General features: G+C 45.8%; 1 protein-coding gene and 1 long non-coding RNA gene across 2 annotated transcripts in view; both read right to left on the reverse strand.

Moving 5' to 3' along the window:
• LOC138358689 (uncharacterized) overlaps positions 1 to 21,184 on the reverse strand; it is a 59,437-nt gene extending 38,253 nt beyond the window's left edge. The window contains exon 1 of the mRNA XM_069316844.1: positions 21,080 to 21,184. Within this exon, the coding sequence (XP_069172945.1) occupies positions 21,080 to 21,166 (87 nt within the window). The 5' untranslated portion in view covers positions 21,167 to 21,184. The remainder of the gene's footprint in view (positions 1 to 21,079) is intronic.
• Positions 21,185 to 24,038: 2,854 nt separating this feature from the next.
• Positions 24,039 to 27,765, reverse strand: part of LOC138358632 (uncharacterized) — a 120,358-nt gene continuing 116,631 nt past the window's right edge. Inside the window, exon 3 of the long non-coding RNA XR_011225500.1 lies at positions 24,039 to 24,184. This is a non-coding gene — a long non-coding RNA (uncharacterized lncRNA). The remainder of the gene's footprint in view (positions 24,185 to 27,765) is intronic.

Here is a 27,765-nt window from a genome sequence, read left to right on the forward strand (position 1 = left end):
TGACTAAATTTTACGAAAAAACGGAACTCTGAAATTTACCTAAACTTTCACCCACCCTGACATACACCTCCCCCACGCCCTCTGCCACACACTTCCCCACGCCCTCTGCCACACACTTCCCCACGCCCTCTGCCATACACTTCCCCACGCCCTCTGCCACACACTTCCCCACGCCCTCTGCCACACACTTCCCCACGCCCTCTGCCACACACTTCCCCACGCCCTCTGCCACACACTTCCCCACGCCCTCTGCCACACACTTCCCCACGCCCTCTGCCACACACTTCCCCACGGTCACAACCACCACACACCTCCCCTCCACGGTCACCACCACACACCTCCCCCCCCCACGGTCACCACCACTACACACCTCCCCCCCACGGTCACCACCACCACACACCTCCCCCCCCACGGTCACCACCACCACCACACACCTCCCCCCCCACGGTCACCACCACACACCTCCCCCCCCACGGTCACCACCACCACCACACACCTCCCCACCACGGTCACCACCACCACCACACACCTCCCCCCTACGGTCACCACCACACACCTCCCCCCCACGGTCACCACCACCACCACACACCTCCCCCCCACGGTCACCACCACCAAACACCTCCCCCCCACGGTCACCACCACCACACACCTCCCCCCCCACGGTCACCACCACCACCACCACACACCTCCCCCCCCCACGGTCACCACCACCATAACACACCTCCCCCCCACGGTCACCACCACACACCTCCCCCCCCACGGTCACCACCACCACACACCTCCCTCCACGGTCACCACCACCACACACCTCCCTCCACGGTCACCACCACCACACACCTCCCTCCACGGTCACCACCACCACACACCTCCCCCCCACGGTCACCACCACCACACACCTCCCCCCCACGGTCACCACCACCACACACCTCCCCCCCACGGTCACCACCACCACACACCTCCCCCCCACGGTCACCACCACCACACACCTCCCCACCACGGTCACCACCACCACACACCTCCCCACCACGGTCACCACCACCACACACCTCCCCACCACGGTCACCACCACCACACACCTCCCCCCACGGTCACCACCACCACACACCTCCCCACCACGGTCACCACCACACACCTCCCCCCCACGGTCACCACCACCACCACACACCTACCCCCACGGTCACCACCACACACCTCCCCCCCACGGTCACCACCACCACACACCTCCCCCCCCCCACCACGGTCACCACCACCACACACCTCTCCCCCACGGTCACCACCACCACACACCTCTCCCCCACGGTCACCACCACCACACACCTCTCCCCCACGGTCACCACCACCACACACCTCCCTCCCCCCACGGTCACCACCACCACCACACACCTCCCCCCACGGTCACCACCACCACCACACACCTCCCCCCACGGTCACCACCATCACACACCTCCCCCCCACGGTCACCACCACCACACACCTCCCCCTCCCACGGTCACCACCACCACCACACACCTCCCCCCCCCCACGGTCACCACCACCACACACCTCCCCCTCCCCCCTCCCACGGTCACCACCACCACCACACACCTCCCCCCAAGGTCACCACCACCACACACCTCCCCCTCCCCCCTCCCACGGTCACCACCACCACCACACACCTCCCCCCCAAGGTCACCACCACCACACACCTCCCCCCCACGGTCACCACCATCACACACCTCCCCCCCACGGTCACCACCACCACCACCACCACCACACACCTCCCCCCCACGGTCACCACCACCACCACTACCACCACACACCTCCCCCCCACGGTCACCACCACCACCACACACCTTCCCCCCACGGTCACCACCACCACACACCTCCCCCCCCCCATGGTCACCACCACCCAACCCGTTCTCACACAAGACAGCACATATATGACTTAATGCTTAAAGTCAATATGTTGAATATGAATTAGTAAATATGTGATATATTCCCAGTTACTTTTTTTACCAAGGCCCAAACTCTTCCTCACGTACCAATTTACGTGTCACAGTACCCGTCCGTCAACATAGATAGCAGAATATTCGTGATTGGTTCAATTATAAGGAAAATTGTAGTTTTCAGGTCCCACATGGGTTGTGAAATTTACCTACTGTTGTCCATGCTCTTATAATATTACAGATCAGCTATATCCTATTGAAGGCTCGTAGTTTTGTTTTGAGAAATATTAGTTGTTCTTAGTAAATTATAATAAGCACTATAAATTATTACATAGAATAACAGTGCTTCACCAATCAATATTATATACCATAGTTTGGCTTTAAAAATCTTTAAAGAATGTTTTGTAGGAACGCTAACAGAAAACGATGTTACATTTGAATGTCTATGGGGTAAACTACTGCAAACAGGACGGTATTGTGTCTACTATACCAACTATAGCTAGGATGGGTATATTGTCACCTACCGCCTGTTAGGTGGGAAAGGGGTCCAATACCACCCACAGGATGGGTATGAGGGTCACATCCACCCACAGGATGAGTATGGGGATCACATCCACCCACAGGAAGGGTATGGGGTCCAATACCACCCACAGGATGAGTATGGCGTCCACTACAACCCACAGGATGGGTATGGGGCTCCAACCACCCATAGAATGGGTATGGGGCTCCAACCACAAATAAAATGGGTATAGGGTCCAATAACACCCACTGGATGTTTAAGGCGTCCATTGCCGCGCGTCGAGCTCGAAAACCGCAGCATTCATCTCAGAACCATGCCTATTTCACACAGATTCCTTAATAAACGTAAGAGTTTTATATGTCACAAGAAAGAAATATAAGCTTCATTCTAAATACCTTACCATGGGCATATTTAAATTTAAAGCGAAGATACGTGTACTTTTATAATAGCCGAGCTTTAACCCCGGACAGATTGATCGACCGAGCAACTCTCTCTCAGAACAATGTTTATTTCACGTGAATTCGTTAATAAACATATATGTTTTATATGTCTCAAGAAAGGCAGACATATAAGCTTCACTTTAAACACTTTACCATAGACATATTTAAAGTTCTAATGAAGATACATGTATTTTAAAAATTACGGAGCTCCCACCCCGTACAGACTGAACGACAGAGCAACTCTCTCTCAGATCAATGTTTATTTCACGTAAATTCGTTAATAAACACAAATGTTTTATATGTCTTAAGCAAGATAGAAATAAGAGCTTCATTTTCAATACATTACAATAGACATATTTATAGCTCAAGTGAAGATACATATGTTTTTATAGTAGCGCTCAGTAGCTTGTCGGGCATGGAGTGCAGACGCCTACGCACTTGCCGATATATTGTATAATTATCAAAGATACGCTAATAAAGCCTAAAATCTTATATGCCTCCAGAAAGACCGAGATATGAACATTATTATGATTTCACCAAATGAAATATATCATGTTCGAGAACAAAGATATATCAATTTTAAATTAAGTTTCGTCTCTTGCTCGGGCGAGAGAGAGGGAGCGACTCTCGCCCCATCTTTTGGAGATTCTGTCCACTAAAGACCCAAAGCTACTCAAACCCTACTAGCATTATTTAAGTAATGAAGTAATATGGTATATTTACTATAATGTGGGTGCTGAATGCAGAACATGAGAAAACATATATTTACTCCAAACTAATATTTACTTATTTCATAATGAAATTATAAGTAACATCAAAGGAAGTCGACGGTCCAAGCGTCAATGTTGTGGAACGACTTATCCAAGATATATCGTTGTTTGGAAAGTGTTTGTTGGCATATCCAGTTGTCGCACTTCTCTGCACAAATTATCACAAATTTAAATTATAATGTTAACAAGTAGAATACGTATTTTTAATAAAATCTAACATTGCTAGCCAGAAAACATTTAACATTTATTAAAAAAATATATGTTTGGAAGTTAAATCGACTTCATAGGACAATAGTGTTGTTATATATACTCGTTATTCGTTGACATGCGTTCGCTACTTAAACTACCATGTACTGTACTTATGTGAAATCTCCCATGTCTCTTCGCTCATCTCACCGAACCCTACAGGCTCTGTGATATATTGCTTAATAAATTGAGATTCACAAATAAAGCTTATAATTGTATATGTTATCAAAAAGGCAGAGCTTATTTTAGTTCATTTATTATGCACCCCATACCCATCCTATGGGCGATAGTGGAGTGTTACAGAGGCGCATAATGGGCTCAGGGACTGAGCCCCACAATTCATATAGCCAAGGAAGTTATAATCTTGATAAGCTAGTTACAAAAGTCAATGCACATTGTCACATAAACAATGGGCTCGAGACCGACCACAAGTACAGTTTCTAATTTAAGCAACTGACATATATGGAGGGCTAGTGTCACAATTGATTTGTTTATCCTACACATAACCCCCTCTCCCCCATCCAATGGGCAGCGGTGGATAGGTTACAATCAAGTCGTTTTTTGCGTTTTATTCAGAGATTAGATCTTATTGGGTGAGGAAAGATATTCATATTTTAAAGAAGGCTTCTTGGCTGATGCTCTCCATTGATGGAAAATCTACAACCTTTTGAAAATCAATGTTAGTTTGATCTAATATTGTAATTAACGCAGTTACCTGATGTTATTCTTCACCTATATCTTTTTCTGGTTAATCCCTATTTACATTATGCAGTCTGGCTTCGTCGCCAGACTATAGTTTTTAGTATAGTTAATTTATCACATAATGGGTTCAGGGACTGAACACACAATTTATTTATCTAAGCAAGTTACAATCTTGAGGAGCTAGCCACAAAATTCATAACACATCGTCACATCAACAAAATGGGTTCGAGATCGACCACAAATACAGTTTCTAAATTAAGCAAATGCCATAAGTGGAGAGCTAGTGTCACAATTGGTATGTTTGTCCTGCACATTTCCACAGTGGTTTGCTTGGGTTCTTTTAATTATCTTAGATATCATTGAAGAGAACCTCCTAGGTACTATACTGTATATATGCTGGTAAGAAGTATAATTATCCTGAGAAATCGTGTAAATTATGTTGTACGAGTGCTTCCAGTTAAGTAACATAGTTCATTTGTGTGCGCGTGCTTGAAGAGGAAATGTTATCCCCCCCCCCCCACCCCCCATTGTAAATATTTGTGGGTTTCAGACCATACGGCCACGGCTTACCCTCGCCGCGGTCGAGGGTAAGAACACCGGATGTATACCCAGTATTACAAGTAAACATTAGCAATAACAATTATGGAAAGTTCCTTCACCTATACATAGACAAGAGACTGAACTTCAGCACCCACATACAACACATAAGGGGATGCTCTGAGAGAGAGAGTAAAATTATCCACTGAGGTCTGATTAAGTCCTTTTGGGGACCTTAATCATTAGGACGTCCAATGATTAACGCAAAGTGAAGCGTATTCAGATGGTATATTGACAACATTCAGCATATCTCATAATGACCTTTCCACTCTCGCTTACCAAGGGTATAACCCCCGCCCCCCCCCCAACACACACATGCATCAGATTCTTAACTTACAATATTTATTATTTACCAATTTATGTTACTACACTGACTCTCAATTTCACAATATTGTATAAACTTTGATGAATCGCTCGTCTATGGGTCATCCAATAATGTTAGCAGACTTCTAGATGTTACCACTGCTAGGTTTAGGCTCGGCTACAAGTACCTCTGGAAGTTTGTAACATCTGATGATCTAGATTTGACTAAATGTAAACTCTGTCAGCAGAACTATTCGCATACTTTGAGTCATTATATAATGGAATGTGAAAAAATAGCGGAATTTAAAGATAACAACATCAATAGTGTCCATGAAATGTGTAAGTACTTCATTCATAATGATGTGCTGCCCGAAATCTTAGCGAAGTATCCAAAATTTGCTTACTGTAGGTAATGCATACACATGACTGTAAAGCTGCCGCCCAGTTGGGTGGGTGTGGAGCACATGACTGTAAAGCTGCCGCCCAGTTGGGTGGGTGTGGAACACATGACTGTAAAGCTGCCGCCCAGTTGGGTGGGTGTGGAGCACATGACTGTAAAGCTGCCGCCCAGTTGGGTGGGTGTGGACCACATGACTGTAAAGCTGCCGCCCAGTTGGGTGGGTGTGGAGCACATGACTGTAAAGCTGCCGCCCAGTTGGGTGGGTGTGGAGCACATGACTGTAAAGCTGCCGCCCAGTTGGGTGGGTGTGCAGCAAGACTAGTAACTGTGTGACTCACCATAAATGTAAAGTGCCTTGTATAGTGACTGTTGTGAGCCTCTTGTTGAATCACTTGTGACACAAAAGATTACTGATGTGTGTATTTGTGGTGGTGATTAAATATGTATGTGTATGTATATATGTATACGTATGAATATGTACATGTATGCATAAGTATGTGTACATTAATAATTTTGTAACTAGCGTCAAAAGATTGTTATTTGCTTAGCTAAACGAACTAGAGGGTTCAGTTCCTGAACCGATTATGTGCCTCTGTAATCCTTTACACCACCGCCCACGGGATGTGTATTATGGGGTGCATAATAAAGAAAGAAAATGAATGGACCGAACCCCACAAATCATTTAGCTAAGCAAGTTACAATCTTGATGAGCTAGTTACAAAATTCACTATAAGTCGTCACATCATAAATGGGTTCGAGATGGACCACAAGTAGTGCATTACATAATTTATCAGTATTGTGCAGCCTGTGATCCCCGCCTGGCTGGATACTGATACCTAGGTAATTTTTATGTGTCCGGACACCGGCGATAAGGTGATATTATTTATTTAACTTAAGATATATATATTTTTAAATGTTGTCACATTAACGGCTACATCTTCCTTTCTTCTGACATATAGATTTTTAAGATTAATTAAAATATATGGAAACTAATTATACAATTTATTGGCTGGTGTGCAGGGCTTCACACTCTCAGAGCTAGCCATCAAGTAACTATCAAAACGCATATATCTTCGTTTTCACTTCAGTTATATTTATGACAAAGGATTTTAGATGTAGCCTATATTTCTACCTTTCAGATGACATAAATACTTTCGTTAATTACAATATCTAGATCAAACTAACATTGATTTTCAAAAGGTTGTATATTTTCCATCAATGGAGAGCATCAGCCAAGAAGCCTTCTTTAAAATATGAATATCTTTCCTCACCCAATAAGATCTAATCTCTGAATAAAACGCAAAAAACGACTTGATTGTAACCTATCCACCGCTGCCCATTGGATGGGGGAGAGGGGGTTATGTGTAGGATAAACAAATCAATTGTGACACTAGCCCTCCATATATGTCAGTTGCTTAAATTAGAAACTGTACTTGTGGTCGGTCTCGAGCCCATTGTTGATGTGACAATGTGCATTGACTTTTGTAACTAGCTTATCAAGATTATAACTTCCTTGGCTATATGAATTGTGGGGCTCAGTCCCTGAGCCCATTATGCGCCTCTGTAGCACTCCACTATCGCCCATAGGATGGGTATGGGGTGCATAATAAATGAACTAAAATAAGCTCTGCCTTTTTGATAACATATACAATTATAAGCTTTATTTGTGAATCTCAATTAATTAAGCAATATATCACAGAGCCTGTAGGGTTCGGTGAGATGAGCGAAGAGACATGGGAGATTTCACATAAGTACAGTACAAGGTAGTTTAAGTAGCGAACGCATGTCAACGAATAACGAGTATATATAACAACACTATTGTCCTATGAAGTCGATTTAACTTCCAAACATATATTTTTTTAATAAATGTTAAATGTTTTCTGGCTAGCTATGTTAGATTTTATTAAAAATACGTATTCTACTTGTTAACATTATAATTTAAATTTGTGATAATTTGTGCAGAGAAGTGCGACAACTGGATATGCCAACAAACACTTTCCAAACAACGATATATCTTGGATAAGTCGTTCCACAACATTGACGCTTGGACCGTCGAATTCCTTTGATGCTACTTATTTACTTATTTCATAATGAAATTATATTAGTTTGGAGTAAATATGTCTTCTCATGTTCTGCATTCAGCACCCACATTATAGTAAATATACCATATTACTTCATTACTTAAATAATGCTAGGAGGGTTTGAGTAGCTTTGGGTCTTTAGTGGACAGAATCTCCAATAGATGGGGCGAGAGTCGTTCCCTCTCTCTCGCCCGAGCAAGAGACGAAACTTAATTTAAAATTGATATATCTTTGTTCTCGAACATGATATATTTCATTTGGTGAAATCATAATAATGTTCATATCTCGGTCTTTCTGGAGGCATATAAGATTTTAGGCTTTATTAGCGTATCTTTGATAATTATACAATATATCGGCAAGTGCGTAGGCGTCTGCACTCCATGCCCGACAAGCTACTGAGCGCTACTATAAAAACATATGTATCTTCACTTAAGCTATAAATATGTCTATTGTAATGTATTGAAAATGAAGCTCTTATTTCTATCTTGCTTAAGACATATAAAACATTTGTGTTTATTAACGAATTTACGTGAAATAAACATTGATCTGAGAGAGAGTTGCTCTGTCGTTCAGTCTGTACGGGGTGGGAGCTCCGTAATTTTTAAAATACATGTATCTTCATTAGAACTTTAAATATGTCTATGGTAAAGTGTTTAAAGTGAAGCTTATATGTCTGCCTTTCTTGAGACATATAAAACATGTATGTTTATTAACGAATTCACGTGAAATAAACATTGTTCTGAGAGAGAGTTGCTCGGTCGATCAATCTGTCCGGGGTTAAAGCTCGGCTATTATAAAAGTACACGTATCTTCGGTTTAAATTTAAATATGCCCATGGTAAGGTATTTAGAATGAAGCTTATATTTCTATCTTTCTTGTGACATATAAAACTCTTACGTTTATTAAGGAATCTGTGTGAAATAGGCATGGTTCTGAGATGAATGCTGCGGTTTTCGAGCTCGACGCGCGGCAATGGACGCCTTAAACATCCAATGGGTGTTATTGGACCCTATACCCATTTTATTTGTGGTTGGAGCCCCATACCCATTCTATGGGTGGTTGGAGCCCCATACCCATCCTGTGGGTGGTATTGGACCCCATACCCTTCCTGTGGGTGGATGTGATCCCCATACTCATCCTGTGGGTGGATGTGACCCTCATACCCATCCTGTGGGTGGTATTGGACCCCTTTCCCACCTAACAGGCGGTAGGTGACAATATACCCATCCTAGCTATAGTTGGTATAGTAGACACAATACCGTCCTGTTTGCAGTAGTTTACCCCATAGACATTCAAATGTAACATCGTTTTCTGTTAGCGTTCCTACAAAACATTCTTTAAAGATTTTTAAAGCCAAACTATGGTATATAATATTGATTGGTGAAGCACTGTTATTCTATGTAATAATTTATAGTGCTTATTATAATTTACTAAGAACAACTAATATTTCTCAAAACAAAACTACGAGCCTTCAATAGGATATAGCCGGGTCTGTAATATTATAAGAGCATGGACAACAGTAGGTAAATTTCACAACCCATGTGGGACCTGAAAACTACAATTTTCCTTATAATTGAACCAGTCACGAATATTCTGCTATCTATGTTGACGGACGGGTACTGTGACACGTAAATTGGTACGTGAGGAAGAGTTTGGGCCTTGGTAAAAAAAAGTAACTGGGAATATATCACATATTTACTAATTCATATTCAACATATTGACTTTAAGCATTAAGTCATATATGTGCTGTCTTGTGTGAGAACGGGTTGCAACCACCACACACCTCCCCCCCCACGGTCACCACCACCACACACCTCCCCCCACGGTCACCACCACACACCTCCCCCCCACGGTCACCACCACCACCACACACCTCCCCCCCCCACGGTCACCACCACCACACACCTCCCCCCCACAGTCATCACCATCACACACCTCCCCCCCCCACGGTCACCACCACACACCTCCCCCCCACGGACACCACCACCACACACCTCCCCCCCCACGGTAACCACCACCACACACCTCACCCCCCACGGTCACCACCACCACCACACACCTCCCCCCACGGTCACCACCACCACCACACACCTCCCCCCCCACGGTCACCACCATCACACACCTCCCCCCCCCCCCCACGGTCACCACCACCACACACCTCCCCCCCCCACGGTCACCACCACACACCTCCCCCCCACGGACACCACCACCACACACCTCCCCCCCCACGGTAACCACCACCACACACCTCACCCCCCACGGTCACCACCACCACCACACACCTCCCCCCACGGTCACCACCACCACCACACACCTCCCCCCCCACGGTCACCACCATCACACACCTCCCCCCCCCCACGGTCACCACCACCACACACCTCCCCCCCCCCACGGTCACCACTACCACACACCTCCCCCCACCACGGTCACCACCACCACACACCTCCCCCCCACGGTCACCACCACCACACACCTCCCCCCCCCACCACGGTCACCACCACTACACACCTCCCCCCCACGGTCACCACCATCACACACCTCCCTAGACTCCACGGTCACCACCACCACACACCTCCCCCCCCACGGTCACCACCACCACACACCTCCCCCCCCACGGTCACCACCACCATACACCTCCCCCCCACGGTCACCACCTCCCCCCCCGACGGTCACCACCATCACACACCTCCCCCCACGGTCACCACCATCACACACCTCCCCCCCCACGGTCACCACCACCACACACCTCCCCCCCCCCCTCCACGGTCACCACCACCACACACCTCCCCCCCCCTCCACGGTCACCACCACCACACACCTCCCCCCCCTCCACGGTCAGCACCACCACCACACACCTCACCCCACGGTCACCACCACCACACACCTCCCCCCACGGTCACCACCACACACATCCCCCCCACGGTCACCACCACCACACACCTCCCCCCCCCACGGTCACTACCACAAACCTCCCCCCCCACAGTCACCACCACACACCTGCCCCCACGGTCACCACCACACACCTCCCCCCATGGTCACCACCACACACCTCCCCCCCCCCACGGTCACCACCATCACACACCTCCCCCCCCACGGTCACCACCACCACACACCTCCCCCCCATGGTCACCACCATAACACACCTCCCCCCATGGTCACCACCACCACCACCACACACCTTCCCCCCCCCCACGGTCACCACCACCACACACCTCATCCCCCACGGTCACCACCATCACACACCTCCCCCCCACGGTCACCACCACCACAAACCTCCCCCCCCCCACCACGGTCACCACCACCACACACCTCCCCCCCACGGTCACCACCACCACACACCTCCCCCCACGGTCAATACCATCACACACCTCCCCCTCCCCCAACGGTCACCACCATCACACACCTCCCCCCCACTGTCACCACCACCACACACCTCCCTCCACGGTCACCACCACACACACCTCCCCCCCACGGTCACCACCACCACACACCTCCCCCCACGGTCACCACCATCACACACCTCCACCCCACGGTCACCACCACCACACACCTCCCCCCCACGGTCACCACCATCACACACCTCCCCCACCACGGTCACCACCACCACACACCTCCCCCCCACGGTCACCACCACCACACATCTCCCCCCACGGTCACCACCATCACACACCTCCCCCTCCCCCCACGGTCACCACCATCACACACCTCCCCCCCCCCCCACGGTCACCACCACCACACACCTCCCCCCCACGGTCACCACCACCACACACCTCCCCCCCACGGTTACCACCATCACACACCTCCCCCCCCCACGGTCACCACCACCACACACCTCCCCTCCACGGTCACAACTATCACACACCTCCCCCTCCCCCTACGGTCACCACCATCACACACCTCCCCCCCCACGGTCACCACCACCACACACCTCCCCCCCACGGTCACCACCACCACACACCTCCCCCCCACGGTCACCACCATCACACACCTCCCCCCCCCCACGGTCACCACCACACACCTCCCCCCCCACGGTCACCACCACCACACACCTCCCCCCCCCCACGGTCACCACCCCCACACACCTCCCCCCCCCCACGGTCACCACCACCACACACCTCCCCCCCCCCTACGGTCACCACCACCACACACCTCCCCCCCACAGTCACCACCACCACACATTTCCCCCCCCCCCCACGGTCACCACCATCACACACCTCCCCCCCCACGGTCACCACCACACACCTCCCCCCCACGGTCACCACCACCACACACCTCCCCCCACGGTCACCACCACCACACACCTCCCCCCCACGGTCACCACCACCACACATCTCCCCCCACGGTCACCACCACCACACATCTCCCCCCATGGTCACCACCATCACACACCTCCCCCTCCCCCCACGGTCACCACCATCACACACTTCCCCCCCCCCCACGGTCACCACCATCACACACCTCCCCCCACGGTTACCACCATCACACACCTCCCCCCCCCCCACGGTCACCACCACTACACACCTCCCCCCCACGGTCACCACTATCACACACCTCCCCCTCCCCCCACGGTCACCACCATCACACACCTCCCCCCCCCACGGTCACCACCACCACACACCTCCCCCCCCACGGTCACCACCACACACCTCCTCCCCCCCACGGTCACCACCACCATGTTATGTACCCTTATAAGATACGTAAGTAAATAAATTAATATGTACATTTATAATTGTGTGTAAATTACAAGTATGTATATTGATATATTTATATGTTCTATGCAAAAGTAATTTCATGTTACAGTGTTGGCGTTAGGCCCAACGTATCGTGGGAATGATTGTTTTATTTCTTTGTGTGCTCAGTTTTCCCACGGGAACTTATAATTTATATGTGATCATATGTGGGTAACAGAGGTGAATAATAATTGAGTGAACTGTATCTGGCAAATTGTCGTGGGATAGTCCGTTGCTGGGTGAGCATGCCATTATTCCCCTCTGTATGCGTATTTTAATTACTATGTAAAGAAATAATTACCTTATTTTTGTATATCAATATGTATTAATTATTCATTAAGTTAATTTAAGATTACTCTTGTCACAATGTATTGCTCCATTGTTGAAATAATAAATATTGTAACTTTGGCAAATTGTTCGCGGGGCAAGGCAATGTTTTTGACTCCCGCGTTATTGTTATTCAGTAGCTGATCCGGAGCCAGAGAGTTAGCATCTGGTGGAGTTAAGTTATACATTTTTGTTCTGTCATAGCCATACATATAATAATATTAATTTAATGTCTGGAAGATAGTGATATTTTTAATGTGATATATTGTGACCAAATAATCATCTGTTTGCTATTGAGATTTATGTAATATATTCGACAGTCTCCGTGGTGTAGTGGTAAGACACTCGCCTGGCGTTCCACGAGCGCTATGTCATGGGTTCGTATCCTGGCCGGGGAGGATTTACTGGGCGCAAATCCTTAACTGTAGCCTCTGTTTAACGCAACAGTAAAATGTGTACTTGGATGAAAAAACGATTGTTCGCGGCTGGGATCGTATTCCAGGGACTTGCCCGAAACGCTACGCGTACTAGTGGCTGTACAAGAATGTAACAACTCTTGTATATATCTCAAAAAAAAAAAAAAAAAAAAAGATATATAAGATTTTATATCTATTCTTTCAGTCCTAAAGGAAGATTTTTATTAACGTGCTCATTACTTATCAAGGGGTTATACTGGTGCCCCGCTCTTGTGAACAGCAGTTTTTTAGTAACCCTAGACCTTTTTGTTGTTAGCTGTTTCAGGGTCACGAGCCGTAACGTACGATAGGTAACAAAGAGTTATATGGGCCTGTGCCGGGAAATATTGTTCCCATTTAAACTTAACTGTGCTAATCTAACCTTGCCTTCCTAGGTACCAGTGTGTCAAGTGTCTGTGTGTTTCTTAAGAACTATTCCATGTGCCAAGCAAGCCTTCCTGTGTGTCAAGTAACAACGTTTCACGATTTTGAGGTAAGTCATCCTGCATATTTTGTTGTGCAGTGAGGCCAAGCGAATTTTCAGTGTGGTGACAATTTTACAGTGAAGTGTAGTGCAGTGCTATTGTTTTAATTATTGTTGTGAATCAAGTGCCAAGTGTTAATAACGATGGAGGAGAAAGTTGTATCGTTGTTGGCTCACCCAGACTTTGAAGGGATTCAGAGCCTTAAAAAGACTGAGTTAATACAAATGGCAAATCATTTGGATTTGACCGCCAACAATAGAATGGTTAAAGCCCAAATTGTGAAAGTCATTGTGACACATTTTGTTGAGAATGGGGAGTTAGAAGAAGAAATTCTGGAGGAGTTAAGAGAGGAGTCGAGTGATCAGATGACGTTAAAGCGTCTTGAGTTAGAAGCGCAAATAGCCAATGCTAAGCTTGAAGCTCAAAAAGAACAGAGAATATTAGAACTTGAAGCTCAAAAAGAACAGAAAATATTAGAGGCTGAAGCTCGTCAAAGAGAGATTGAATCTCAACAGCAACAGCAAATATTAGAGGCTGAAGCTCGGCAGAGGGAGCTTGAGACTAGGCGTTTAGAAATTGCGGCACAAAACCAGAGAGGTATAATTGAGTTGCAACTAGAAGCCACAAAGAAGCAACAATTAAGAGATTCAACAACAAATGGCTGACACTAACTTAAGGCTTGAAACACAGCGTATGGCAGCTGGGCATGGAAATACTAGTAATGTTTCAACAAATAGTGATAATAATCCCATAAGGATGAATAAGTATATAGAGTTGCCCAAGTTCAATGAGGAGGATCCTGAGGTTTTCTTTGCACATTTTTATAAAATTGCCATCAGTATGAACTGGCCAAGGGATCAGTGGGTAGCCATTATGCAGTCTCAATTTAAGGGGCGTAGTCAGGAGGTTTTTACATCCCTACCTGACGCTCATAGTTTTGATTACGAATTTGTAAAGAAAAGCATCTTAAATGCGTATCAATTAAATCCAGAGGCACACAGGCAGAAGTTTCCGAACCTAAGGAGGGTAAGTGATCAGACAATAGCAGATTTTACTCGTCAGAAGACGAATTTTTGCAACAGATGGTTAAAGTCACTTTTAGTCACTGAGTTTGATGCTTTAAAGAATCTTCTCATCATGGAAGAAGTATTGTCATGTCTCCCAGACAAGTTGTCTACTTTTATGGCAGAACAAAAGAATGTAACAGATATTTATGAGCTGTCAAAGCTCGCTGATGAGCACGAGTTGTTGACTAAGGCCCAATTTACGGCCACTTCACCTAAGCCTAGTCGTAGAGTAAATTATAATGCTCACAGAACTCCTTATCAGTATAAGTCTCCTGGTGCGACAGTTACTCCCGTGAACTCTTCTCTTACTAACCCTAAGATTGTTACTCCATTGCCAGGATCATCTAAGCCTAGTAATGCTAATTCTAAACCGGCAGTTGGTTCTACCAGTGTGTCCACTGTCAAGTATTGTACACATTGTAAGAGAAGGGGACATGTGATTTCTTCATGTTTTAGCTTGCATCCTGAACTACGGCCAACTGGTCTTATTATGAGTAAAGGATTGCAACCTATTAATTCTTCATGTATTACAGTCAGTCCCAATTGGATGGCTGAATTTAAACCATATATTTCCACAGGTACCTTATTATGTAATAATGGTAGACATAAGACTGTTCAATTACTCCGTGATACTGGAGCTTCACAGTCTCTTATTACCCAGAATGTACTTGCGGATGTTGACACCCGAGATCTTGGTGAAGTTGTGCTTCTCCAAGGTATTGCAGGTAGTGTGCAACAGGTGTCCTTAATGCAAGTTAACCTTGATTCTAACTATACTTCAGGATGGTGTAATGTTGGTGTAAGTAAACAACTGCCCATTCCCGGGGTAGACATTATTCTAGGTAATGATTTTGGCAACCGAAAGGTTGTAGGGCCCAAGTGTCCCATCATGTTAACTAAACCCAATAATGTATTAGCTCAACCAGAAGCAGATGATGATATTATTTACCCTGCTTGTGTTGTAACTAGATCAATGGGACAAACAGGTGAGAGTAATCCTGTCTTCACTGAGGTTGCTGTTCCCAAGACCAGGACCCCTTCAGTAAAGGAGTGGGAGGTGGATCTTGAGGATTCCTTTATGACTCGACTGGATAATGAGAGTGAGGCCGTAGTAGAAGCCCCGCCGAACCTAAACCACAAGGAAAGTGAAGGTGAGGAGGCTGAACTATCTGTACCTTGCCCGCTTGTCTCCAGTGAACCAGTTGTCGAGAGTGAGGCCGAAGTAGCTATGACTCCATTTTATTCTGATCGATCGGGAAAAGAGATCAAGCTACTAGGTTCTCGCCCGCTCGCTGCTGAGTCTGAGTCATTGCCCTTAAGTGTTGTACAGACTACTGATCCTAGTTTAATTAAGTGTATTTCTGAGGCTCCTGATAGTGTTGATGCATTGGAGGAAGGGACGGGTTTCTTCTTCAAGGATCGACTTCTGATGAGAAGGTGGAGACCCAAGGGCACTCCCTCTTCAGATGATTGTGAGATTAGAACCCAACTCGTTGTCCCCAATGAGTATCGTAGGCAGGTCCTGCAGGCTGCACATGACGACCCCATGGGAGGTCATCAAGGTATCGCCAATATGTACCATAAGATATGTAAATATTTTTTCTGGCCTAAGTTAAAGAAAGACGTGGTCAGATATTGTCATAACTGTGTACCCTGTCAAATTGTTGGTAAACCAAATCAATCTGTACCTAGAGCACCATTGCAACCTATTGTAGTTCCTGATGAACCTTTTACTCATGTTGTAATTGATTGTGTAGGTCCTTTACCTAAGACTAAATCGGGTAACATGTTTTTGTTCACTCTCATGTGTATGACTACAAGATTTCCTGAAGCTTATGCTCTACGGAATACCAAAGCTCATAATCTCATCAAGTGTCTTGAAAGATTCTTTTCGTTGTTTGGAATGCCTAGAGTTATTCAGAGTGACAATGGGGGAAATTTTGTTTCTAAAGTTTTCAGAACTTTTTGCGAATCCCGAGGGATTCGGCACAAATTATCCAGTCCATATCATCCACAAAGCCAAGGTGGGCTTGAACGTTTCCACCAGACCTTAAAACAAATGTTGAGGACAACCGGAGAAACTCATCCATGTAATTGGGATGAGAATCTTCCCTTTGTGTTGTTTGCTGCTAGAGAAGGGCTACAAGAGTCATTGGGCTGTTCACCTTTTGAACTTGTGTTTGGTCACCAAGTAAGAGGTCCTCTAAAAATGCTACAAGAAAAGTTGTTGGGAGATGTCTCTGTTCATCAGAGTGGATTGTACTTGAGTGAGGTCAAGGACAAGTTGTGTCGGGCTCGTGAGTTGGCGAAAGAACATCTGGGAAGGACTCAACAAGCCATGAAAGTAAGATATGACAAGAAGTTCAAGGCTAAGATCAGGTCGTTTGATGTCTGAGATTTGGTGTTGTTTTGAAACCTCGTATGGGGACTTCCATGTCCCATAAGTTCGCAGGACCCTACCAAGTGGTGGAAAAGGTGGGAGACCTAACTTATAAACTAATTAACCCTAATCTTTCAGAACCCCAAATGACTGTGCACATTAACAGATTAAAAGCTTATGTTGGACCTGGTGTAGTAGGTTGTTTTAGTCGGGAAGAGTCACCACCTGAGGGTAATTGTAATGAGGGACATGATGTTAATATTCAACTTCTCAGTTCCAGTTCCAATGGCAGGGAGATGCTATGTCATTTACAGGAGGAGCAACGTGATGAGTTCCAGGTTCTGCTGGACAACCATACATCTCTGTTTGGGGAGGTTCCCACACAGACCCACCTCATCACACACGACATTCAGCTCCTGGAGAGCACACCCATTCGACAACATCCGTACCGAGTGAATCCCGAAAAGAGGAAAATTATACAAGCAGAAGTGGAATATCTGCTCCTGCATGATTTCATTCGGCCAAGTCAAAGTACTTGGAGCTCTCCGTGTTTGTTAGTGCCAAAACCAGATGGAACCTGGAGATTGTGCGTGGATTACAGGAAACTGAACAAGCGCACTACTGTGGACGTTTTTCCTTTACCCTTGTTGGAGGAATGTATTGAGTCCATAGGACATGCCGAATATGTAAGTAAGCTTGATTTGTCAAAAGGGTACTACCAAATCCCATTAACAGAGTATGCTAGGGAGGTTACTGCTTTTGTTACACCTGATGGTGCGTATGAATTTAATGTCATGCCATTCGGTTTGAGAAATGCACCTGCTACTTTTCAAAGACTCATGAATTTCTTACTCAAGGATGTGCCAGATTGTAGGGCCTACCTTGATGACATTGTTTTGTACAGTAAGAATTGGGCGGATCATCTCTTAGGCCTTAAGAACTTGTTTACCGTGTTGCAAACCGCAAAGTTAACCATAAATATGAATAAGTGTAGTTGGGCAAGAGGTACAATAACTTATCTTGGACACGAGGTAGGGCAAGGTAAGATTATTCCCTTACAAGATAAGATTCAATCCATTGTGGACTACCCAGTGTTAACCAATAAGAAAGGAGTCCAACGGTTTATTGGTATGTGTGCATACTATAGGCGTTATTGTAGAAATTTTTCCACAGTGGCTGCTCCTTTGACAAATTTGTTACGCAAGCAAGTAAAGTTTCAGTGGACACAAGATTGTCAGAATGCTTTTCAGAACCTAAAGGGCATATTGTCCACATCACCTGTTCTTGCTAGTCCCCAATTTGATAAACCTTTCATATTACACATTGATGCGTCAGATGTTGGAATAGGTGCTGTGCTTATTCAAGTTGGTTTAGATAAGATTGAGCATCCTGTGTATTATTACTCTAGAAAATTTAATGCAGCTCAGAAGAATTATTCCGTGGTAGAAAAGGAGGCGTTGGGTCTTATATTGTCAATTAAGAAGTTTGAGATTTACTTGTCAGGAAACATTACTTGTCAGGAAACAAAGTGTTAGTATTTACAGACCACAACCCCCTTATCTTTATAAATATGATGAAAGTCAAGAACCAACGAATTCTGCGCTGGTCATTGTTTTTGCAGGAATTTAATGTAGAAATCAAACATATTCCAGGCAGGCAAAATGTTATTGCTGATGCTTTGTCAAGAAGTTTTGATGTACCATAAATGAAATGTTTCTTTTTACTTAACATTTTTACTTCGAAAAAAATGCCATTGATCTTCAATCCATTGCATTTTTTTTCTTGGAGGTGGAAGTGTTACGTACCCCTATAAGATACGTAAGTAAATAAATTAATATGTACATTTATAATTGTGTGTAAATTACAAGTATGTATATTGATATACTTATATGTTCTATGCAAAAGTAATTTCATGTTACAGTGTTGGCGTTAGGCCCAACGTATCGTGGGAATGATTGTTTTATTTCTTTGTGTGCTCAGTTTTCCCACGGGAACTTATAATTTATATGTGATCATATGTGGGTAACAGAGGTGAATAATAATTGAGTGAACTGTATCTGGCAAATTGTCGTGGGATAGTCCGTTGCTGGGTGAGCATGCCATTATTTCCCTCTGTATGCGTATTTTAATTACTATGTAAAGAAATAATTACCTTATTTTTGTATATCAATATGTATTAATTATTCATTAAGTTAATTTAAGATTACTCTTGTCACAATGTATTGCTCCATTGTTGAAATAATAAATATTGTAACTTTGGCAAATTGTTCGCGGGGCAAGGCAATGTTTTTGACTCCCGCGTTATTGTTATTCAGTAGCTGATCCGGAGCCAGAGAGTTAGCATCTGGTGGAGTTAAGTTATACATTTTTGTTCTGTCATAGCCATACATATAATAATATTAATTTAATGTCTGGAAGATACAGTGATATTTTTAATGTGATATATTGTGGCCAAATAATCATCTGTTTGCTATTGAGATTTATGTAATATATATTTATATAAGATTTTATATCTATTCTTTCAGTCCTAAAGGAAGATTTTTATTAACGTGCTCATTACTTATCAAGGGGTTATACTGGTGCCCCGCTCTTGTGAACAGCAGTTTTTTAGTAACCCTAGACCTTTTTGTTGTTAGCTGTTTCAGGGTCACGAGCCGTAACGTACGATAGGTAACACACCACTCACCTCCCCCCACGGTCACCACCACACACCTCCCCCCCCCCACGGTCACCACCATCACACACCTCCCCCTCCCCCCACGGTCACCACCACCACACACCTCCCCCCTCCCACGGTCACCACTACCACACACCTCCCCCCACGGTCACCACCACCACACACCTCCCCCCACGGTCACCACCACCACACACCTCCCCCCCACGGTCACCACCACCACACACCTCCCCCCACGGTCACCACCACCACACACCTCCCCCCACGGTCACCACCATCACACACCTCATCCCCCACGGTCACCACCACCACACACCTCCCCCCACGGTCACCACCACACACCTCCCCCCCACGGTCACCACCACACACCTCCCCCCCACGGTCACCACCACACACCTCCCCCCACGGTCACCACCATCACACACCTCCCCCCACGGTCACCACCATCACACACCTCCCCCCACGGTCACCACCACACACCTCCCCCCACGGTCACCACCACACACCTCCCCCCCACGGACACCACCACACACCTCTCCCCCCAAGGTTACCATCACACACCTCCCCCCTACGGTCACCACCATCACACACCTCCCCCCACGGTCACCACCACCACACACATCACCACCACACACCTCCCCCCACGGTCACCACCATCACACACCTCCCCCCCCCCCACGGTCACCACCACCTACCTCCCCCCCACGGTCACCATTACCACACACCTCCCCCCACGGTCACCACCACACACCTCCCCCCCACGGTCACCACCACACACCTCCCCCCACGGTCACCACCACACACCTCCCCCCCACGGTCACCACCACACACCTCCCCCCACGGTCACCACCACACACCTCCCCCCACGGTCACCACCACACACCTCCCCCCACGGTCACCACCATCACACACCCCCCCCCCCCCCCCCCCCACGGTCACCACCACTTACCTTCGCCTCCCAGCCCGCAGCGACTGACCTTGTTAAAGCAGCCTTGGGACCTCCAATCTTTTATCACAGTTTGATTGTAGTCGATATTCAGGTAGGTGTAGTGAAGCTCCGCCATCTCCCTCAGTGCTGTTGGGCAGTAGGGAGTGGGATCTGGGGGAGTAGGAGACGCATGCCTATGTTAGTGTGTTATGTGATGAGCAGGTAGGTCAGTGTGTGATGTGATGAGTAGGAAGGTCAGTGTGTTATGTGATGACTAGGTAGGTCAGTGTGTTATGAGATTAGCAGGTAGGTCAGTGTGTTATGTGAAGAGCAGGTAGGTCAGTGTGTTATGTGATGAGCAGGTAGGTCAGTGTGTTATGTGATGAGCAGGTAGGTCAGTGTTATGTGATGAGCAGGTAGGTCAGTGTGTTATGTGATGAGCAAGTAGGTCAGTGTGTTATGTGATGAGCAAGTAGGTCAGTGTGTTATGAGATTTGCAGGTAGGTCAGTGTGTTATGTGATGAGCAGGTAGAGCAGTGTGTGATGTGATGAGTAGGAAGGTCAGTGTGTTATGTGATGAGCAAGTAGGTCAGTGTGTTATGTGATGAGCAAGTACGTCAGTGTGTTATGACATTAGCAGGTAGGTCAGTGTGTTATGTGATGACTAGGTAGGTCAGTGTGTTATGAGATTAGCAGGTAGGTCAGTGTGTTATGTGATGAGAAAGTAGGTCAGTGTGTTATGTGATGAGCAAGTACGTCAGTGTGTTATGAGATTAGCAGGTAGGTCAGTGTGTTATGTGATGAGCAGGTAGGTCAGTGTGTTATGTGATGAGCAGGTAGGTCAGTGTTATGTGATGAGCAGGTAGGTCAGTGTGTTATGTGATGACCAGGTAGGTCAGTGTGTTATGTGATGAGCAGGTAGGTCAGTGTGTTATGTGATGAGCAGGTAGGTCAGTGTGTTATGTGATGAGCAGGTAGGTCAGTGTGTTATGAGATTAGCAGGTAGGTCAGTGTGTTATGTGATGAGCAGGTAGGTCAGTGTGTTATGTGATGAGCAGGTAGGTCAGTGTTATGTGATGAGCAGGTAGGTCAGTGTGTTATGTGATGAGCAGGTAGGTCAGTGTTATGTGATGAGCAGGTAGGTCAGTGTGTTATGTGATGAGCAGGTAGGTCAGTGTGTTATGTGATGACCAGGTAGGTCAGTGTGTTATGTGATGAGCAGGTAGGTCAGTGTGTTATGTGATGAGCAGGTAGGTCAGTGTGTTATGTGATGAGCAGGTAGGTCAGTGTGTTATGTGATGAGCAGGTAGGTCAGTGTGTTATGTGATGAGCAGGTAGGTCAGTGTGTTATGTGATGAGCAAGTAGGTCAGTGTGTTATGAGATTAGCAGGTAGGTCAGTGTGTTATGTGATGAGCAGGTAGGTCAGTGTGTGATGTGATGAGTTGGAAGGTCAGTGTGTTATGTGATGAGCAAGTAGGTCAGTGTGTTATGTGATGAGCAAGTAGGTCAGTGTGTTATGTGATGAGCAGGTAGGTCAGTGTGTTATGTGATGAGCAAGTAGGTCAGTGTGTTACGTGATGAGCAAGTACGTCAGTGTGTTATGAGATTAGCAGGTAGGTCAGTGTGTTATGTGATGACTAGGTAGGTCAGTGTGTTATGAGATTAGCAGGTAGGTCAGTGTGTTATGTGATGACTAGGTATGTCAGTGTGTTATGAGATTAGCAGGTAGGTCAGTGTGTTATGAAATTAGCAGGTAGGTCAGTGTGTTATGTGATGAGCAGGTAGGTCAGTGTGTGATGTGATGAGTAGGAAGGTCAGTGTGTTATGTGATGAGCAAGTATGTCAGTGTGTTATGTGATGAGCAGGTAGGTCAGTGTGTTATGTGATGAGCAGGTAGGTCAGTGTGTTATGTGATGAGCAGGTAGGTCAGTGTGTTATGTGATGAGCAGGTAGGTCAGTGTGTTATGTGATGAGCAGGTAGGTCAGTGTTATGTGATGAGCAGGTAGGTCAGTGTGTTATGTGATGAGCAAGTAGGTCAGTGTGTTATGTGATGAGCAAGTAGGTCAGTGTGTTATGAGATTAGCAGGTAGGTCAGTGTGTTATGTGATGACTAGGTAGGTCAGTGTGTTATGAGATTAGCAGGTAGGTCAGTGTGTTATGTGATGAGCAAGTAGGTCAGTGTGTTATGTGATGAGCAAGTACGTCAGTGTGTTATGAGATTAGCAGGTAGGTCAGTGTGTTATGTGATGAGCAGGTAGGTCAGTGTGTTATGTGATGAGCAGGTAGGTCAGTGTGTTATGAGATTAGCAGGTAGGTCAGTGTGTTATGTGATGAGCAAGTAGGTCAGTGTGTTATGTTATGACTAGGTAGGTCAGTGTGTTATGTGATGAGCAGGTAGGTCAGTATGTTATGTGATGAGCAAGTAGGTCAGTGTGTTATGAGATTAGCAGGTAGGTCAGTGTTTTATGTGATGAGCAGGTAGGTCAGTGTGTGATGTGATGAGTTGGAAGGTCAGTGTGTTATGTGATGAGCAAGTAGGTCAGTGTGTTATGTGATGAGCAAGTAGGTCAGTGTGTTATGTGATGAGCAGGTAGGTCAGTGTGTTATGTGATGAGCAGGTAGGTCAGTGTGTTATGTGACGAGCAAGTAGGTCAGTGTGATGTGATGAGCAGTAGTTACTGATCATCAACAGGACTGACCTGGGGACATGTTTGGGGCAGCAGTGGTTACTGATCATCAACAGGACTGACCTGGGGACATGTTTGGGGCAGCAGTGGTTACTGATCATCAACAGGACTGACCTGGGGACATGTTTGGGGCAGCAGTGGTTACTGATCATCAACAGGACTGACCTGGGGACATGTTTGGGGCAGCAGTGGTTACTGATCATCAACAGGACTGACCTGGGGACATGTTTGAGGCAGCAGTGGTTACTGATCATCAACAGGACTGACCTGGGGACATGTTTGAGGCAGCAGTGGTTACTGATCATACACTAACCTGCGGGGGTTTTTCGCGCAAGTCTCACCACCCATGGAGAGGTAAAGTGTTTCCTTCTTCAGGTATGGGTACTCGTCCGTCTTCTTACGGTACGTGCCTCTATCAGTGTCTGAGGCGAGGAAGCAGTCGTTATGTTGGCCGATCCTCGCTACCTGCCCCCACAACGGTACACTGATCAGTTCTTCAGGCACTCTCACTCAACGATGTATATATATTATATATTTAATATCAAGTAACAATATTGTTTTATGTTAATATTACTGAAGATCTGTCTGACAATGAGTGAGATAGTTGTTGATGTCCGACCAAGTGACTCTGGTCTGCACTAGCTACTGTTGTATACACTAGTGATTGTTGTCTGCACTAGTGATTGTTGTCTGCACTAGTGATTGTTGTCTGCACTAGCTACTGTTGTCTGCACTAGCTACTGTTGTATGCACTAGTGATTGTTGTATGCACTAGTGATTGTTGTCTGCACTAGTGATTGTTGTCTGCACTAGTGATTGTTGTCTGCACTAGCTACTGTTGTCTGCACTAGCTACTGTTGTATGCACTAGTGATTGTTGTCTGCACTAGTGATTGTTGTCTGCACTAGTGATTGTTGTCTGCACTAGCTACTGTTGTCTGCACTAGCTACTGTTGTATACACTAGTGATTGTTGTCTGCACTAGTGATTGTTGTCTGCACTAGTGATTGTTGTCTGCACTAGCTACTGTTGTCTGCACTAGTGATTGTTGTCTGCACTAGTGATTGTTGTCTGCACTAGTGATTGTTGTCTGCACTAGTGATTGTTGTCTGCACTAGTGATTGTTGTCTGCACTAGCTATTGTTGCCTGCACTAGAGATTGTTGCCTGCACTGGTGATTGTTGCCTGCACTGGTGATTGTTGCCTGCACTAGTGATTGTTGTCTGCACAAGCGTTTGTTGCCTGCACTGGTGATTGTTGCCTGCACTAGTGATTGTTGTTTGCTCTAATGATTGTTGTCTACACCAGTGATTGTTGTTTGCATTAGGTATTGATTGCTGCACTAGCTATTGTTGTCTGCACTAGTGTTTGTTGTCTGCACTAGTGATTGTTGTCTGCACTACCTATTGTTGTCTGCACTAGCAATTGCTGTCTGCACTACCTATTTTTGTCTGCACTAGTTATTGTTTTCTACACTACCTATTGATGTCTGCACCAGTGATTGTTGTCTGCACTAGTGATTGTTGTCTGCACTACCTATTGTCTGCACTAGTGATTGTTGTCTGCACTAGCAATTGTTGTCTGTACTAGTGATTGTTGGCTGCACTAGTGATTGTTGGCTGCTGTAATGATTCTTGTTTGCATTAGGTATTGATGGCTGCCCTAGTGATTGCTGTCTGTACTAGTGATTGTCTGTGTTACGCACCTCTAAGATACGTAATTAAATAAATTAATTTGTACTGATATATGCTTGCGTGTATGTACATTTTTATATGCAATATATATGTACATTGATAATTGTATACAAATTGTGTGTTTATATATTTCATTGTATGTTTGGAGTTAGGCCCAACGTACCGTGGGATGATTTGTTTTTTGTCTTTGTGTGCTCGGGTTTCCCGTGGGAAGTAATGATTTGTAATGATCATAAGTGGGTAACAGTAGGTGATTTATAATTGTTTGAACATTAATCGGCAAGTTGTTCGTGGGAGAATAAGTTGCTGGTGGGGGTGCCAACATTTCTCTTTGTTTGTTTTATTTTAATACTTGTAACTTTGGCAATTTTTCGCGGGGCAGATGCAATGATTTATAGTCCTGTCGCTTAGTAAGTCAGTAGCTTTCAAGGACCAGGAGAGATAACATCTGTGGGAGATAAGTCTGACATTCTATGTTTTGTCGTAGTGGATATATATTCTGGGAGAGACAGTATTTGGATTTTGTTTTATAAGTGATCAGGTTCATCTGTACTTTATATAATATTGATTATATTGTTAATATATATATTAAATATATATGTATATTTCTTCAGTCGTAAAGGAGAAATTTTACATAGTGCTTTGCATCAATTAGGGGTTCTAATGATGGATTTGGTTGTCTGCACTAGCGATAGTGTGGTTGTCTACACTAGCGATAGTGTGGTTGTCTACACTAGCGATAGTGTGGTTGTCTACACTAGCGATAGTGTGGTTGTCTACACTAGCGATAGTGTGGTTGTCTACACTAGCGATAGTGTGGTTGGCTACACTAGCAATAGTGTGGTTGTCTACACTAGCGATAGTGTGGTTGTCTACACTAGCGATAGTGTGGTTGTCTACACTAGCGATAGTGTGGTTGTCTACACTAGCGATAGTGTGGTTGTCTACACTAGCGATAGTGTGGTTGTCTACACTAGCGATAGTGTGGTTGTCTACACTAGCGATAGTGTGGTTGGCTACACTAGCAATAGTGTGGTTGTCTACACTAGCGATAGTGTGGTTGTCTACACTAGCGATAGTGTGGTTGTCTACACTAGAGATAGTGTGGTTGTCTACACTAGCGATAATGTGGTTGTCTACACTAGCGATAGTGTGGTAGTCTACACTAGCGATAGTGTGGTTGTCTACACTAGCGATAGTGTGGTTGTCTACACTAGAGATAGTGTGGTTGTCTACACTAGCGATAATGTGGTTGTCTACACTAGCGATAGTGTGGTTGTCTACACTAGCGATAGTGTGGTTGTGTACACTAGCGATAGTGTGGTTGTCTACAATAGCGATAGTGTGGTTGTCTACACTATTGATTGTTGTGGTTGTCTATAATAGTGATGGGTGTGGTTGTCTACACTCGTGATGGGTGTGGTTGTCTGCATTAGTGATAGTGTGGTTGTCAACACTAGTGACGGGTGTGGTTGTCTACACTAGCGATAGTGTGGTTGTCTGCACTAGTGATGGGTGTGGTTGTCTACACTAGTGATGGGTGTGGTTGTCTACACTAGTAATGGGTGTGGTTGTCTGCACCAGTGATAGTGGTGGTTGTCTACACTAGTGATAGTGTGGTTGTCTGCACTAGCGATAGTGTAGTTGTCTACACTATTGATTGTTGTGGTTGTCTACAATAGTGATGGGTGAGGTTGTCTACACTAGTGATGGGTGAGGTTGTCTACACTAGTGATGGGTGAGGTTGTCTACACTAGTGTAGACAACCACACCCATTACTAGTGCAGACAACCACACTATCACTAGTGTAGACAACCACACCCATCACTAGTGTAGACAACCACACCCATCACTCGTGCAGACAACCACACCCATCACTAGTGTAGACAACCACACCCATCACTAGTGTAGACAACAACACCCATCACTAGTGTAGACAACCACACCCATCACAATTGTAGACAACAACACCCATCACTAGTGCAGACAACCACACTATCGCTAGTGTAGACAACAACATCCATCTCTAGTGTAGACAACCACACCCATCACAATTGTAGACAACCACACCCATCACTCGTGTAGACAACCACACTATCACTAGTGTAGACAACCACACCCATCACTAGTGTAGACAACAACACCCATCACTAGTGTAGACAACCACACCCATCACAATTGTAGACAACAACACCCATCACTAGTGCAGACAACCACACTATCGCTAGTGTAGACAACAACATCCATCTCTAGTGTAGACAACTACACCCATCACTAGTGTAGACAACCACACCCATCACTAGTGATGGGTGTGGTTGTCTACACTAGTGACGGGTGTGGTTGTCTACACTAG

The sequence above is a fragment of the Procambarus clarkii genome, chromosome 85 (genome assembly GCF_040958095.1).
Source record: "Procambarus clarkii isolate CNS0578487 chromosome 85, FALCON_Pclarkii_2.0, whole genome shotgun sequence".
Taxonomy (NCBI): Eukaryota; Metazoa; Arthropoda; class Malacostraca; order Decapoda; family Cambaridae; genus Procambarus; species Procambarus clarkii.